General features: G+C 37.8%; 1 protein-coding gene across 3 annotated transcripts in view; it reads right to left on the bottom strand.

Annotated features, from left to right (window-relative positions):
- Window positions 1–18,903, bottom strand: part of BZW2 (basic leucine zipper and W2 domains 2) — a 59,614-nt gene that overhangs the window by 26,018 nt on the left and 14,693 nt on the right. For all 3 annotated transcript variants that reach the window (XM_021102039.1, NM_001245007.1, XM_021102037.1), the window contains 3 exon segments: window positions 15,537–15,601; window positions 5,964–6,140; window positions 182–285 (listed from right to left, as the gene is read on the bottom strand). In XM_021102039.1, the coding sequence (XP_020957698.1) occupies window positions 182–285; window positions 5,964–6,140; window positions 15,537–15,594 (339 nt within the window). In that variant the 5' untranslated portion in view covers window positions 15,595–15,601.

Raw genomic sequence — 18,903 nt, 5'->3', positions numbered from 1 at the left:
CAGCTCATGGCAATGCCAGATCCTTAAACCACTGAGTGAAGCCAGGGATCGAACCTGCAACCTCATGGTTCCTAGTCAGATTCATTTCCCCTGCACCATGACAGGAACTCCTGTTCCTAATGTTTTCTTGTGTTCAGATGTTTCCCTTCCAGCACAACAATCTCTTAGTGACAAGCTCTACCTGAGCATAGTTTCGGATGGTTTCATGATCTTCATTTGCTGAAAACACACAGTGGTTGGTCATCTTGGTCTTGTCACCATCATCTATGCGTGTTCCTCCAGGGGCTGAAAAGAGAAAGATAATGACCATTAGGAGAATACTGAAATCAGAAGAGTATTTTTGCAGAGCAGATCACTTCCTGTACATCAAGGAAAACAATAAAAGAAGGTGTCATGGAAACATTCATAGAATGATGTGTATGCAGAGATGCACGATTTTTAAATTATCATCTTAATAAAAGTTTGTTTCAGGTGGTTATATTCATTACAAAGGGCTAATTAAATCTCCTGCATAAATTAATTGCATCAGAATAGACTCCTGAAGAAGCTCACTTTTCTAAAAACTAATTTACTTATAAAAGATACATTCATGTTACTATGACTTGTTTACATTTCTAATATAATGCAAAAGTGGTTGTTCAATTTTCTACTCCTGCCATAGTGTACGAAATTGTTGTTGTGCATACTTGTGTTCACTAGATTCTATCACTGTAAGTCTGGTTCTTTCCAAGTTTAACCATGCAAGCTAAACAATAATACTTATTCAGTGAATTTAATTCAATTATTCAATGCAGTTCCTGATGTTTCCCACATCGGGGCATGGTTCACATGTCAGGCTTGATGATATTTTGCTGGACTCCAGTTCACCAAGACTGGCACTGCCCAGACCTGGCTGTTCCAGTAGATCTAGCTGGTTTCTACTTCAAGAGTCATTACGACTGCTTCCTCCTCTACCAACCCAGCCATCCAATATACACTCTGACTCTTTGTCATTTGTATTTGATCCCCCAGTGGTTGCAGTGGCTAGGAAAGAGTATGTCTTATTCTCCCTCATCTTTTTCTCCATGGCCTATAAAATATTATGGAGTAAATAGATTAGAACAAAAGGATGCCTTTTTTTCTATGACTCAACTTTCCTCATTCAAAAGCTTTTCTTGTACTTTCAAAGGTGGCCATTACAAACATTGGTTGATTAAGAGAACAGTCAGAACTCTATGTATTTTTGTTTTCTGGTTTTACTTCATCAGAATTAGGGTAGAAGGTTTGAGCAAGCCAAATTAGATTAATACTTATCATATACCCAACAAATATTTATAGAGTATATACTTGAACCATCCACTTTATTTATTTCAGTGTATAACTGCCTTGATTTAAGTCTGATTTCAAATCTTTGCATGAAATGGGACATACAGAACCAACTATTTTTCAGAGTCCACCATACAGTTTTATAAGTAAATTAGTTTTCAGAGAAGTTAGCTCCTTTAGAAGTCTATTCTTATGCAGTTAATTTATGCACAAAATTTAATTAGCCCTTTGTAATGAATATAACACCTATAACAAAATTTTATTAAGATGATAATCTTCTAAATATTCTGGCCTAATGACTCCTATCCAGTAGAGGTTACGTAACTGCAAAGTCTTGATTTTTTGAAACTATGGTCTTTTAAGAGGTAAGATTTAAAAATTGCATTTTCTTAGAAAACAAAACATTCATTACACATTAATAACATTGCTACAGCTGGCATTTAAAATTTTGTTCCCTGATAGGGGAACCAAGTATGAATTGCCATTTCTAAAAATTTTGGTGACCCTACTGTTTTTCTCAAAGTAGAAGTAAAAGAAAAGTAAAATATTTTTTGTATCTACTCTTCAAAGTGTATAACTGAAAAACCACAATGACTGTTGTTTCAAGAACAACAGAAGGTTAGATTATTTTGTGGGTGTGAGGAAAATTCACAAAGTGTTTATATAAAAAGAATGCACCTGGCTGACTACCCCTTACATCATAGGTGGGGCCTCAGAAGACATCTAGGGTTATACCACCTGCACTCATACACTGTACCCAACATCTTGCCCTCCCTTCTTTTGGGTGTATGGATGTGGCATGAAGCTGTGAAATCTAGGCTGCAGCTATAACTGTGTTGCTCATTATTATAGAGATAGTCAATGAATCCTTGAGATAATCAGCGCAGACTATACAGATAGTTTAAAACGCACGTGGAGGTAATACATATGGAAACCTATATATGTGAGAAGTGGCATCCAGAAAGCTAGGAGGGAATCTAAATGGTTTGTGGGTTTTTGTTAATTTTTATTTTTAGGGCTGCCCTGTAGCATATAGAAGTTCCCAGGCTAAGGGTCAAATCAGAGCTGCAGCTGCTGTCCTATGCCACAGCCATGGCAATAGCAGATCTGAGCCGCTTCTGTGACCTACACTGAAGCTTGCAGCAATGCCAAATCCTCAGCTCACTAACAGAGGGATTGAGCCCTCATCTTCAGAGACAACATCAGGTCCTTAACATGCTGAGCCACAACAGGAACTCTTAAATGGTTTCATGTAAGGCAAGAAGGTAAAACACTTCGAAAACAATGAAAGAGTCAACAGTACTGCCAGGAAGATAGAGAGGACAGAAAAGGGTGCCTTGGACTGACTAATGAAGTCACGTGTGACTTTGGCAAGAACCAAAACTGACCGAAGAACATTCTTACACAGAATGTACCAGGGCATCAATAGAAGTATTTCATAATTAAGGAAATTTAAAAAGCCAATAATCACATCAGGGAAGGTTCAACTTTACTGTTAATTATGGTTTTAATTATTTTTAGAATCACCTAAAGTAACACTCATACAAGGCAACAACATACTGCTGAATAAATAATGACAGTGGTAGAGTGTCATGCCTGTACAATATCCTGTTCTCAAAAGTGTATGTATTTAGGTAAAGGACTTTCTAGAAAAGAATTAACCAAGATATTTACAGTAATTATTGTTGGGTATAGGGATATGAACACACTATCGACAGATTTTATACTTGGACTTGAATGATCTACAGTGGTAATGTGAGATTTTCATACACAGTAACAACAAAATTAACTTGCTATATAGTGAAAGCAAGCAGTTCAGATCAAAAGGGGGCCTGGATTTCCTTTGCTGTGCAAAAGCTTGTAAGTTTCACTAGGTCCCATTTGTTTATTTTTGTTTTTATTTCTATTGCCTTGGGAGACACAAGAAAACATTTGTATAACTCACATCAGAGAATGTTTTGCTATGTTTCTTCTAGGAATTTTATGGTTTCATGTCATGTTCAAGTCTTTAAGCCATTTTGAGTTTATTTTTGTGCATGGTGTGAGGGTGTGTTCTAATTTCATTGATTTACATGGAGCTGTCCAACTTTCCCAACACCACTTGCTAAAGAGACTGCTTTCCTCCGTTTTATATTCTTGCCTCCTTTGTCAAAGATTAATTGACCACAGATATTTGTATTTATTGCTGGGCTCTTTATTCTGTTCCATTGACCTATATATCTGTTTTTGTGCCAATACGACAATGTTTTGATTACTGTAGTTTTGCAGTATTGTTTAAAGTCTAGGACTGTTATCACACCTCCTGCTTTTTTCCCCCTAGAACTGTTTTGGCAATTCTGGGCCTTTTATGGTTCCATATAAATTTTTGGAAAAAAAATTAAATTTAATTTAAATTTATTTGTTCCAATTCTGCTTAAAAAAAAAAAAAAGTCATGGGTAAAAGGAAACCATAAAAAAAATAAAAATAACAATAAAAGAAACGAAACCAAAAGATGACCTACAGAATGAGAGAAAATACTTACAAACAATGCAACCAACAAGGACTTAATATCCAAAATATATAAACTCATATAACTCAACAACAAAAAAACAAACCACTCAATCGAAAAACGGACAGAAGACATCAGTAGACATTTCTCCAAAGACATACAGAGGGTCAGTGAGCACATGAAAAGATACTCAACATCACTAATTATTAGAGAAATGTAAATTAAAACTACAATGAGGTACCACCTCACACTGGTTGGAATGCCCATCATTAAAATATCTACAAATAACAAATGCTGGAGAGGGTGTAGAGAAAAAGGAAGCCTCCTATACTTCTGGTGGGAATATAAGTTGGTGCAACCATTATGGAAAATAGCATGGAGGTTCCTCAGAAGACTAAAAATAGAATTACCTCATGATCCAGCAATCTCACTCCTCAGCATATATGCAGACAAAACCATAATTCAAAAAGACAATGCACCCCTGTGTTCATTGCAGCACAATTCACAATAGCCAAGACATGGAAGTAAACTAAATAACCATCAGCAGATGAGCAGATTAAGAAGATATGGTTCATATATGAAATGGAATACTACACAGTCATTAAAAAGAACCAAATAATGCCATGTGCAACAACATGGATGCAAGTAGAGATTATCATACTAAGTGAAGCAAGGTAGAAAGAAAATGACAAATTTCATATATCACTTACATGAGGAATCTAAAATACAGCACAAATGAACCTATCTGCAAAATAGAAACAGACTCACAGACATAGAGAACAGATTTGCGGCTGTCAAGAGGGCAGAGGTAGGAGCAGGATAAACTGGGAGTCTGGGGTTAGCAGATCAAACTATTACATTTAGACTAGATAAACAATAAGGTCCTACTGTATAGCACAGGGAACTATATCCGATATCCTGGGATGGAAAATAGTATGAAAAAAAGACTGTATATATAATGTGTGACTGAGTCACTAGGCTGTACAGCAGAAAACTGGCACATTGCAAATCAACTATACCTTAATAAAATATATAAAAACTTTAAAAGGGGTGCCTGGAAGTAAAGGGCGCCCTGAACCAATGTAGACACAAGAGCTGAGAGGGTGAAATTAAAGGGTGGCCCTACCTCAAAATGGAGGAATGCATACACCCATCTTAAAGTAGGTTGGCTTAAGCTGAGTTTCTCAATGAAAAATGCTGACAGCATGCTGGGCAGGGCAATTTTTTATTGTGCTGAATGTTCCTTGCATAAAGCAGGTGGCATACCTGGCTTCCACTCCCAAGTTTTTGTAACAACCAAAACACTTGCACATATTTGCAAATGTCCCCTAGGCCGTTGAAAAACACTGGCCTGGAGGGTCTGACCACTTTTAGTGATTAATGGTTACCATAGGAACTAATTATGAACACCAAGTTCTCTAAGAATAATTATGAGAGGGAAAATGTGTGATTTTTAAAAATTTTTTTTTTTTAATTTAGAAATGGATTTTTTTTTTTTTTTTTTTTTTTTTTGGCTGTACCTGTGGCATGTGGTTATTCCTGAGCCAGGGATTGAACCTGGGGCCATAGCAGCTACCTGAGCTGCTGCAATAAGAATGCCAGAACTTTAATCTGCGGTGCCACAAAGGAACTCCAAAAATGGGTGGCTGTGATACCTAGTAAACATTTAGACCAACATGCCATGCCATTTAAATAATATTCTGAAGCCTTCTTCCCTGATGCCTTTGCTCTACGTGTCATAGTTTTATTTTGCTTTAACTTATCTTAAGAAATCCAAACATCTACCTTTAGTCCCTTTAACCATATACGCACGATACAAGGATGTTTTAAAAACCAGATTTAAACTACATTTTTTAGACATTTTCTTACATACAGTGAAATGAAAAATTAATGAAACACTGGCAATTTTTTTCTTTAGCTAAACCAAGTGGCCAGTTTGTGCTGAATATCAATGAAGGTCCTCAATTCTATGCTTCTCTTAATCAATAATCATGTCACAGCCACGTTAATACCATTCCAAATTTAGGTAAGGGTCAGAGAGACTCCCATTGTAATTTTTTAAAATCAACTATCATAGATGTAAGTGTGTAAAGATTCTATCTCATAAGAAAATACTTCAACAGAATGGAAAGCACATATATGACAAGAAGACACTAATATGTGGTTTACCAAGCATACTGCCAGCCACCAGGATATCGAAGAGTGTGTCTGCATAGCGACGATAATCTAATCTTGAGCCTGTGGAGTCCAGAAACTTGGCTACAGCTTCAAGGTCATCACCAGCTTCATTAAGCCCCTGGACGAGTGTATCCCTGAAGACTGTGGGTTCGAATTTCTCTTTTTCATCTAAAATAAATAAATTAGATAGTCATTCTTTTACCAACACATCATATTCCCAAATGCAACCATACATTTCCTTTGTTCCCTGTTCTTTATTTGGTAGCATGACCAAATGGTAAACTTTATTTAAAAGTTGAAGAGTAATTAAGTTTTTCTACTAGTTTTCTATGTTCTGAAAGCCCATGTTACACATTTCTTCAAGAGACTTATTTCTGTTTAAAGAGGCCTCAGGAGTTCCCGTCGTGGCGCAGTGGTTAACGAATCCGACTAGGAACCATGAGGTTGCGGGTTCGGTCCCTGCCCTTGCTCAGTGGGTTAACGATCCGGCGTTGCCGTGAGCTGTGGTGTAGGTTGCAGATGCGGCTCGGATCCCGCGTTGCTGTGGCTCTGGTGTAGGCCGGTGGCTACAGCTCCGATTCAACCCCTAGCCTGGGAACCTCCATGTGCCGCGAGAGCGGCCCAAGAAATAGCAACAGCGACAACAACAACAACAACAAAAAAAAGAAAGACAAAAGACAAAAAAAATAAAAAATAAAAAAATAAAGAGGCCGCAAAAATATGTTACCTCTACCTAATAACATAAAAAAATTGATGACTAATCATTTGTGTCACTCATAGGACAGGCCAATGTAAACTACTAACCCTAACTATCTGATTAAAAAATAAAGTATAACAATCAAAACTTTAAAATTTTATTTCATCAAAGATATAAAAGAATCACCTAAGAATAAGGGAGAACACATACACAAACAAAATAAAGATGAGGAGGGAAGGGATAAAGAGAGACATCTCTTTTTAAATTTCTTACTGAGGTATAATTGATACAAAACATTCCATCAGTCTCAAGTATATAACACAATAATTTGATATTTGTATATATTGCAAAATGACCATCACAATTCGTTAGGCTCCATCACCACAGTTATATTTTTTTTTTGTCGTAATGAGAACTTTTCAGATCTTTCTTAGCAACTTTCAAATACGCAATATAGTATTATTAACTATAGTTATCATGCTGTACATTGTATCTTCATGACTTGTTTGATAACTGGAAGTCTGTATCTCCTAACCACCTTCCCCTATTGGGCCATCCTCTGCCTCCAGCAACCATCTATCTGTTATGTATGAGTTTTTGTTTTTGTGTGTGTGTGTTTTTAATATTCCACATATAAGTGAAATCATACTGTATTTGTCTTTCTCTGACTTACTGAAAAATTCCGAAGTACTGAAAATTCCGAAGAGCTTTTTTGCTTATGGAAGTTATATCTATGGATACTTAACTTTATAGAGATTAAAACAAAAAATTAAAATGTTAGATTAAAAATGTTAACGAGAAGAGATGCATTGTTTTACATTTTTGCAAATCTCTTTAATGTCTGGCTTTATGGCAGACAGATGGATTCCCAAATGTGCTACATGCAATTTGGTGTAATATCACACATCCTGAAGCCTCTGAAAAACACCACTGTAAACTCATGAGAGAATGTGTGAAAGGGGCAAGTAATAGCTTAGTATTATGATGAAAACAGTTTTGATTCTGTAGATTCCCAGAAGTGTTTCAGGGATAGAGATATTAAATAGCTTCCTATCCTCAGCAGACTCTAAAGAGACTTCTTGTGGAAGGTCAGTTTGGAGCCAGACCTTGAACAGAGTGAGGATTATATGCTACTGAAAAAAGTTGAAAATGACAAATAAGAGGACAAATGAGGCATAAGAAAAATGACTCGATTAAGCTAAAAGATCTAAGGACGTCACCTTTTTCACTCATTAAGGAGAATGAGTCTGGATGTAAAGAGAGAACGCCATAGGATGAACACAAAACTTCAAAAAAAATCCTTCCATAAACATCTTTAGACAGGTAAGTCATATTGCAATTGTAAAGGGAGAGAAGGCTATAGGAAAAAAGAAACATTTCACGAATAAAAAAATTGTTCCTGGAGTTCCCGTCGTGGTGCAGCGGAAACAAATCCGACTAGGAATCATGAGGTTGTGGGTTCAATCCCTGGCCTCGTTCAGTGGGTTAAGGATCCAGCGTTGCTGTGAGCTGTGATGTAGGTTGCAGATGCGGCTTGGACCTGGCATTGCTGTGGCTGTGGCTGTGGCCGGCAACTACAGCTCCGTTTCAACCCCTAGCCTGGGAACTTCCATATGCTGTGGGTATGGCCCTAAAAAGACAAAAAGACCAAAAAAAAAAAAAAATTGTTCTTGAAAATGAAAAACATGATAGAAAATGTTAAAAAATTCAATTGAAGAGTAGAAAGAGAAGCTAAGAAACTAGGGGGGAAAAGTCAAAGACCTACAAAATAAGAGCAAAAAGATAAAAAAGGGCAAATCAGTCAAATGTCCAAATAATAACAAAAAGATAATTTTTTCAAAAAGGAAAGGAAATGACTTAAAGATTTCAAGAAACTTTTACAGAATGGAAGGACATGAGTTTCCCAATAAAGGACTGTCTGGGGACCCAGCACAAGGATTGAAAATGGATCCACCACAAGGTGCAGCTGTGATGGTGAAATCCCAGAACACTGGGAATAAAGTGACTCTCTGAAGTTTCAGGGGGACAAAAAAAAAAAACCACCCACACCACACATAAATTATCAAGAAAACAGATGACTGAAACAGAATTGCCCAACAGAAATACCAGAAACCAAAAGACACTCCTTTAAAATCCTTAGGGAAAACAATTTTCAAACTAGAATTCCAGTGTTTAAACTATTAATCAAACATAGGAACCAAATAAATATATTTTGAGACAGTCAAGGCCTCAAAAATTATGTTTCTCATACACTCTTTTTATTTATTTTTTATTTTTTTATTTTTGCTTTTGAGGGCCACATGTGCAGCATATGGAAGGAAGTTCCCAGGCTAGGAGTGGAATTGGAGCAGCAGCTGCCAGCCTACACCACAGCCACAGCAGTTTAGGATCGGAGCTGAGTCCGAAACCTATACCATAGCTCACGCGATGCCAGATCCTTAACCCACAGAGCAAGGCCAGGGATCGAACCAGTGTCATCATGGTTACTGGTCAGGTTTGTTACCATTGAGCCATGACGGGAACTCCATGTTTTTCATACACTGTTTTTAAAAGTGACTGAAACAGACACTCCACAAAAATGAGAGAATAACTAATGATTTCACTACCTTATTAAGTCATGAGATCTCAGGAAAAAGAGAAGAAAATCTAAGAGACAGACAACATTTCGAGCATTTCAAGTTAACAGCTGGACAGATAGCCTAGACAGCTAACCGACTGGAAGAGGGTTTTTCAATATAACCATACAATGTGATGTGATATATGGTCAGAATTCCTTCACTATCACTTCAAATTCCTAAAGTGCTTATATTAAGGATTTATGTAGCATAGGGAAAGGTTAGTGTTAGTTTCAACACACAGAAAAGTAAGCAAAAAGTAAATAAGTAAAAAGATCAATTATTATCCAAGGTATTCATTCCAAAGAAAATACGGTGTTCACAAAAAGAGATCAAACAAATTTCAGTCCAGCTTGAATAACATGTACAAAATCCCAATAATATAAACCCTAAATAGGAATCTAACTAAAATTGTGATGCAATGAAGGGACCAAGGAGGATAGAGGTTTGCGGGTGTGTGGGGATGTGAAAGAAGCCCAAATCCTCATCTCCCATAGCAAGTTGTGCATCTAGAAGACCACCAACAGAAAAGTCAGGAAATAAGCCACATAGAAATGTTATTTGGCCGCAGCAGTGAAAGAGTCAAAGTAGCTGGCGAAGAAGCTTGCTGTTGTTATGACATGACTTGCAGAACTGTTTGAATGTTTAAACCATGGGTGTGCATAACTTTCATGCAATTTAAAACTATATTTAATAACCAGACAGCACCTGCCTGGTTTGTACAGACTGGGGCTAATAGAAGGGATGTGTTCTAAGGGGTTAACATGGAATGAAGCCTCAGAAGCCAAGGAGAATGTCATTTGCTGTACCAGTCAGAGTCACGCAGCATAAGATACCATGAAGAAAGATGTCAATTAACTTGAACACTATTGTCATGACCAAGAGATAAAAGTCCTTTTGATCCCCAAAGCAAAACACAACGCAGCCAAAAACATGCAATATTGACTGCAGAAAAAACATAATTAGTGTCTTATTGTGTAGAAGGGGAGGGAGAAAATGGGCACTCTAGAGGCATAGGTCATGGGGCAACGGAGGGGACATTGTGACCCACAGGACAAACTTACTGGCAAGGAGAGGAAACGTCATTCCTTACCCAGAGTCTAGCCAAAGGGTAATTCTTCTCCTGCCTTGAGAAAAAGTTCCCTTTCCTTTAATACAAAAATTCAATAAGTAAAAAGACCAAACAAAAGGTGTTTATTAAGTCCTGTGACCAGCTCCTAAAATCAACTGAGGCCATCCACACAATGGCACTCCCCCATGCTTGAAGGTTGACTCAGGTAGCAGAATAGACTTTGATGGTTTGAAAATCATAAATTCAAGGCACTGGAAAATATAGACTGGTCAATAAGGTAAAATCCAGACTAAGATTTGAATGCATGCAGAGGACTTTGCTGTGAATCTGAGAAACCCCTTAAAAACTCCTGCTGGAAAAAGACCTTCATAATCCAGTTATACTTTTTCAAAAGACTTGCTAATGGAAAGGGGGAGTAAAGGGGGATAGACAGCATATCACACCCAGCAGTATTTCAACAGTGAGTAATAACACACTAGGTCAAAATGATCACATATAGCTTGAGAATCTTAAAGTCACAATGGCTTGGGAGGATTTTTTTGCAGCCTGAAAAGCAAAACTCCCACCTACTAAAGTAAGTGTCCATTTACAGGAATACAAAATTCCTGTAGAAGAAAATGGCAAAAACATTAATGGACATTTGGGGAAATTGACAGTATTTTATACAAAGATTTTTTTCATCAGAAACAACAAATAGTGGATGTGATTCATATTTCACTTGAAGACAATGAAGCAGAAACACCAACAAAATCTTAATGAAAATATGCCATTGATTCCTTGAGTTTCCATTTGGCAGGTCAAACCTCCCCTGAGGTTGGAAGCACACAGAGTCTCAAATTTACACTGTGCTGGTGAATCACAAGTGTGACACTAAAGAGCCAGTCATAATCACCCTTACATGACATAGAAGAGCAGTCCTATTTCTGACACTCAAATATGCCTGTAAGTTACCTGAATACATCACTTTCACTAAGAATGATGGTAACTGGTTAATATAGCATTTCCCCAACATGTTAATTAAGTGACAAATAACATAATCTACACCCCTTTCTGAAGGTCACTGAGGTGTAGTAAATTAAATGAGTAAGAACTATTATGGGTTTTCTAACTAAACACACACAGGTTTACTTACATATATATTTCCACATTTAAAGATTTACTTCATTAGTTCCTAATACTCCTTATTATAAATCTAAGAATGATTTAAAACTGCCAGCACAGATCTAAAGCCTGAGAGAAACCTGAGTAAGTGGACACTCTGGATGCCCCAAATTTGGTATTTTTTTTTTCCTCTCCTATTTCCACTATTTTTTTTTTTTTTTTTTTTTTTGGCTGCACTCACAGAATACGGAAGTTCCTAGGACAAAGCCAAATCTGAGGATAGCGTTGATCTATGCCACAGGTGCAGCAATGCTAGATCCTTAATCCACTGTGCCACAGCAGGAACTCCTATTTTCACTAACTTTAATCCAACTTTTTCCAAAATTTACAAGGAGGTCAGTTCAATTATTAAATATTTCATCTAGCAAAGCATAACAATGGCTCAGGGGAGAAGCATTCACCCTTTCTGACTCCCACAAGTCACACTAGAAAACAATTTCTTTGAGGAAATATAAGCAACATACGTATACTTCAGAAAGGGTAAGTTCTATGTCCTACCATGTTTAATTTTGATGTGAAGCAAAAAGAAATACATTTTTATACTAACTTGGCGTGGACGAGCATTACCTTTACTAGGAAATAGCTTTAAACTGAGGACCGAGCGTCAGAAGACAGCCTATCAAAACGACCTTGAAATACCCTCAGTAGGTTTTTTTTCTCAGCTCTACAAAACTGCTAACCATTTATATGAAGTCAGCCCCATTGTCACAGAAAAAGAAAAGCCAAAGCTCGATGAATCGTCAGGAGGCAATTCACTACCATGAAGAGCAGGAAATGAGGTTGACTCCATTTTTTGTCCCCCAGTCAGCAGTTTGGCACAAAATGGCTCAAGGGCTGCTTTAATCCCCAGCAGACCAGAGTTATATAAATCTAAGATCAACTGACAAACGATATGGAACATATTTCTGGGTAGCTCTCTGAGTACTCCCACAGCAATCGCGCCGCGCAGGCACAATCTTGCCCACCAAATGAATCAGAGGTAAACCAGTTCAGCTTTAGAAGAAATCTTTCCGGTTCAAAACTGAAGACTGACTGTAAGGGCCAGTTTACTCGTTGAATCATGCCTGCTGTTGCGCAATACCTCCTTGGGCCCTCTTGGCTTTCGAGCTCAGCTACCGTGAATCAGCGTCACACTAATAAAGCTGAGTGAGCTGGAGATCCAGGTCTCAGATTAACACGTTCCTTCAGTGGGCAGACAGTGGCAAACCTTTCTTCACCTCACAGTAAGGCATACATTAACTATTATCACATTACAGGCACAACAATACCTTCACTGTAACTGGGTTTGCGATTAAGTCCTTTGGAAATCATCGACGTCATTTATTTTTTCAGGATTGCTTTAAACAATGAGACAAGGAATGCACACTGATTGCAGCCCCTGGTATTGCTCTCTGCTTCCAGATTTCAATCCCCACTGTGCAGTGGGGACACTGCTAAGAAAACTAAACAGGAGGTGGTTCAGGCTATACTCATACTTAGCTTATGGGGATGTGTTAAAGATACAAAAAATAAAAATAAAAAAGAAGAGAGCAAGACAGAAATACTGTACAAAATAACTTTTGTTTTTAAAATATTTTTTAATTTTCATTTTTTAGTGGGAATGTGAATCTTTCTGGTAAGCAGCATTTATAGTTAAATTTAACCTCACTGCTACCTACTCTTCTAAGTCAAATAATCTATTGTATTGAGAATTCTTTTCTTCCTACATGACTACACTTGCTACTTATGTTGACACAGCATTACAAAAGAACATCAGCTACAGGCACTGCCTCAAGGCTGGAAATGCCAAAGGCATATGATAAAGATTATCAATTAAACAATTTAGCATTCCACGACCAATGCATGACATTCTGCTTTGTAATCAGCAGAGGCCTTCAGAAAGATATTCAATCATCCTTTATCTTTATACATAATACTTCCTTAAATATTTTTCAGTCACTCTCCTCAGTATTAGAAAACAAAATAATTTCATATCATGCTTCGTATTTTAAAAAAGCATCCTTATCAAGTTTTGGCTCAATTATTCTTAAATCTACGCGGATTTCTCTATAATTACACAAAACTGATTAAATGTTTTAAAAATTGTTTTAATTCTTCTTCTTTTTTTTTTTCTTTTTGTCTTTTTAGGGCTGCACCCACACATATGTAAGTTCCCAGGCTAAGGGGTGGAACTGGAGCTACAGCCACTGGCCTACACCACAGCCACAACAATGTGGGATCCAAGCCATGCCCGCAACCTATACCACAGCCCACAGCAACACTGGATCCATGACCCACCGAGTGAGGCCAGGGATCAAACCCACATCCTCATGGATACTAGTTAGGTTCATTACCACTGAGCCACTACCTGTTTTAATTCTTTACACAGAAAGGATGATGAGATGAACGTAACATGAAAAGAAGTCACCCACCTATAGAAATTTTAGCAGCCACTATCAAACTCAGGATCTATCACCACTCTTCCCACAATAAAAGACACTTGAAAATATCCTGAGTTTTAAAGATATTTAGTTCATTGCAGCACTATTCACAATAGCCAAGACATGGAAACAACCTAAATGTCTATTGACTGATGAATGGATTAAGAAGATGTGTTATATATATATACACAATGGAATACTACTCAGCCATAAAAAGAACAAAATGATGCCATTTGCAGCAACAGGGATGGAACTACAGACTCTCATCCTGAGTGAAGTAAGTCAGAAAGAGAAAGACAAATACCATATGATATCACTTATACCTGGAATCTAATATAGGGCACAGATGAACCCTTCCACAAAAAAAAATTCACGGACTTGGAGAACAGACTTGTGGTTGCCAAGGGGGGGGGAGGGAGTGGGATGGACTGGGAGTCTGGGGTTAATAGATGCAGACTATTACATTTGGAGTGGATAAGCAATGAGATCCTGCTGTATAGTACATATCCAGTCACTTATGATGGAACATGATGGAGGATAATGTCAGAAAAAGAAAATATATATGACTGGGTGAATTTGCTGTACAGTGGAAATTGAAAGAACACTGTAAACCAGCCATAATGGAAAAAATAAAAATCATTATAAAAAAATAAAGATATTTAGGGCAGTAAATTTAATTTGACTTCCTAAATTCTGAAAATGTTAAAACCCTTCAATATTTCTTTCCCAATTTACTCTTCTCTTGTTTTACTATCTTTGCTATGAACATTTTCTTAAAAACACAAAATAAAGCAAAAACCAAATGCAAACGCTGGTGTTAAAATGGTAAAGTTTATCAATTGCCTTCAAAGCCTCACATGAGAGTAACACAACCTGAACATATAATTATCCTCATTTTGAAGATAAAGACACAAAACACAGACAAGTTATGTGACTTGTCCAAAATCAAATACCCAAGAGACTGGCAGTTCTGAGGCTTGAATGCAGAAGTTCAGAGCTCAAAAGACAGGAATTAGTGAGGTTAGGTGGAAACAAGGATAATCCTAATTCTTCTCTTTGCAATTTTTTAAGAAACTGCAGCTAAAATTGGAGTCTGGAAACACCTGTAGGGGGAGCTCTTACACACTGCCATGTATCATCAATTACTTCAACAGGAAGAGATTTTAAGTCTATATCTGAGAAAGGTGTTGATAAGATAACTTTACTATCCAGTAGGAAGAAGAAAACTTCTCTTCACCTTACATCCCAGCCAATCAGACTGTTCCAGCCCCACCAATGAGAAGCCTCCATACTTTGGCCTCCCTGCTTCCTCATGGACTCTTAAGTTATTATTTACTGCTTCTCTCAACACTTCTCTTTTCTCTATAATAGCAAGTTCCTCTTTCGAGTTCTCTGATTTGCCTATGCCCCGCCCCCCACAGTTAACATTATCTCAAATTGCAAATTCCCTGGGCTATTACTGAATGAACTCACTTTTGCTAATAAAAGAAATGGATGTCATATTATTAAAGCTCACATTCTCCAATCTTATATTTGGATTAGAACTTTGGACACACACTCCCCTCTCCCTGCCATACACAAACACACAACCCAACCTACCCCTTTTCCGAGTTTTGAACCGCTGGCCTGTTAGCACTGGCTTCTGATGCTTATTCATAAAATTTCTGAAAACAAAGAAAATAAAGATTATGTATGTCAAATAAGCAAATCATGTAAATATGTAAAGCTAATTAGCATATGTTCAACTGTACCCATACAGAATATACTTTTAAAAATGAGATTATTGTGACTATTGAACTAGCAAAACTTTTCAAGTTTAATAATATCTAGTGTCGACAAAAAGACACAGGAAGATAACTAGAGATATAAACTTTGACATAGTGGATAAACTCCATGCAACACTTTTGGGAAGCATTTGGTGAATATTCATAAATATTTATGTGTGCATAATCTATGGTCCAGCAATTCCTTTACTATTTGCTCTCACCTAAACTTCTCCTTTTCAGAGGCCTTCCCAGACCATTCTGACCGATAAGGCTCCTTCTCTCTCTCTCTCCCCTTCCTTACCTAGCTTTATTTCTCTTCACAGCTCATAGTACCCTGTCATGTTATTATTATTTGTTTACCATGGTCTGCTTCCACTGTGACAGTATAACCTTCGTGTGGGTGGGAACTCTGTAGGCTTTGCTCAATACTGTACCTTTAGTACCTAAAACAATACTGAGAATAAGCATTTAATAAATAAGCATTTAGTAGGTAATTGTCAAATAAGCTGCTGCATTAATATGGAAAGATGTTCAAGGCTTATCATTACTGGAAAAAAGCAAGTTGAATAGAAGAGTGTAAAGCATAATTTTTTGGTTAAAAGAGGGTACATATAATATTTGCCTTCCTATGCAAGGAGCATTTAAGAACGATAGAAACTGTTAATAGGTATTTCGTTTGTTTGTTTGCCTCAGAGGATGAGTATTTGGGTATTTTAAACTCTTCTACTGGATTTAACACACAATTTAAAATGTCATAAATTATCTTTTAAAAAAGTATAAAACCTGCTATAAAAGACTTTTTACAAACAAAGAATAATCTTGCTGGCATAAATATTATAATCTGAAAATATATCTAGATTGTCTAAATTATGGAGACCAAACAATTAAGATAATATCAAGCAAATTACTTATCTTTCAAAGTTTTAAAATTGGGATTTGAAAATGTCTGAATTTTCTCCATTACTTTCATCAGTAAACAAGTAAGAAAATTTGCAATATTCCAATAAATTATTTATCTCAAAAAAAAAATTTTTTTTTTTGGTCTTTTTTGCTATTTCTTGGGCCGCTCCCGCGCATATGGAGGTTCCCAGGCTAGGGGTTGAATCGGAGCTGTAGCCTCCGGCCTACGCCAGAGCCACAGCAACGCGGGATCCGAGCCGCGTCTGCAACCTACACCACAGCTCACGGCAACGCCGGATCGTTAACCCACTGAGCAAGGGCAGGGACCGAACCCGCAACCTCATGGTTCCTAGTCGGATTCGTTAACCACTGCGCCACGACAGGAACTCCCTATCTCAAAATTTTAATAAATTCTTAAGACTAGAAAAATTATTATTCAACTTAAGAGGCAAAACTTTCTTTCTACCCCATGAAAAAAGAAACTTTTATCTTCACCAAGAACTTTAATCACCATTTTTTTTTTTTTTGTCTTTTTTGCTATTTCTTGGGCCGCCCCCGCGGCACATGGAGGTTCCCAGGCCAGGGGTCCAATCGGAGCCGTAGCCAACAGCCTACACCAGAGTCACAGCAACGCGGGATCCGAGCTGAGCTTGCAACCTACACCACAGCTCACGGCAACGCCGGATCGTCAACCCACTGAGCAAGGGCAGGGACCGAACCCGCAACCTCATGGTTCCTAGTCGGATTCGCCAACCACTGCACCACGACGGGAACTCCTTAATCACCATTTTATTTATTTTCATTTTTATTTTTATTTTTTGGTCTTTTTGCCATTTCTTGGGCCGCTCCCGCAGCATATGGAGGTTCCCAGGCCAGGGGTCCAATCAGAGCTACGGCTGCCGGCCTACGCCAGAGCCACAAGAGCCACAGCAACTCGGGATCTGAGCCGCCAACCTACACCACAGCTCACAGCAACTCTGGATCCTTAACCCACTGAGCAAGGCCAGGGATCAAACCCAAAACCTCATAGTTCCCAGTCGGATTGGTTAACCACTAATCACCAATTTTAAACTATGAAATAACAAAGCCAAAAGTAACTTTGAAGTAGAGACAATTTTTATCAGTCCTATAAAGTGAACTTACTACATCCTGCTTTGAGATACAAAGGTGACTAAGCCAGATTCCAAGCCCTCAAGGAACACAGAGGTCAGCAGAGATAAAACAGAAACATTTACAGTACACTGTGACAAGTAACACAACAGCAGGACAGCAGGGACACACCTAGACCAAGTGCAGAGAAGGAATTGATTGCTCTGTGTGTATGGGGCAGCAGCTGCTTGCTGAATGGCTACAAATGCAATAACCTTAATCAATGAAATCTCATTTCATTTGATATATGTTGGAAATAGAGTTTCTAATGCATTATTTATATTCACTGCAAAACTCTTTCTTTTTTTTTTTTTTTTTTTTTTTTTTTGTCTTTTTGTTGTTGCCATTTCTTGGGCCGCTCCTGCGGCATATGGAGGTTCCCAGGCTAGGGGTTGAATCGGAGCTATAGCCGCCGGCCTATGCCAGAGCCACAGCAACGCGGGATCCGAACCGCGTCTGCAACCTACACCACAGCTCACGGCAACACCGGATCGTTAACCCACTGAGCAAGGGCAGGGACCGAACCCGCAGCCTCATGGTTCCTAGTCGGATTCGTTAACCACTGCGCCACGAACGGAAACTCCGCAAAACTCTTTCATTCGGAAGTTTCCTGTTGGCATTTCCAACAGATTCATTCTAGACTGGCAAACATTTCATTGGAGAACCAGTAATAAATAGATGTGTGTGTGTGTGTGTGTGTGTGTGTTCTCCTTAATGTCTCAAAACCTCCCTAAAACACAACCAATGCTATACAAAATGTTTTCTTGGGTTAGCAAAGAAAAATATCTATTAAAGAGTCTGGGAGTGTACTGAAAACAAACAAACAAACAAACAAAACAGAGCCTGAAAATTCTCTATTAGGTGAACATGAAAGGAAGGAATTACCCTTTTGTCAAAGATGTTATTTTAGAATTTAAAAATATTGTTAAAGTGTGGGCCCTCTCTGAAAGACTTATTTTAGGGTCTAGAATATAAACATATAGAATTCCCTAATTAATTCTACCTTTACACCTTGTTTCTATTTTCTTGCAAATGGAGAATTACAACCAAACACATCCTACCTAGGAGAGAATTACTTTTAAAAAATTCTTTAGCTCTGTTTATACTTCCTTCAGTTCTAAACACAAAAGTTTGTTTTTTCATAGCACAGT

This window comes from Sus scrofa, chromosome 9 (assembly GCF_000003025.6).
Source record: "Sus scrofa isolate TJ Tabasco breed Duroc chromosome 9, Sscrofa11.1, whole genome shotgun sequence".
NCBI classification, from domain to species: Eukaryota; Metazoa; Chordata; class Mammalia; order Artiodactyla; family Suidae; genus Sus; species Sus scrofa.
The sequence above is the reverse complement of the archived record's forward strand: the minus strand, read 5'-3'. Positions and strand labels throughout refer to the sequence as shown.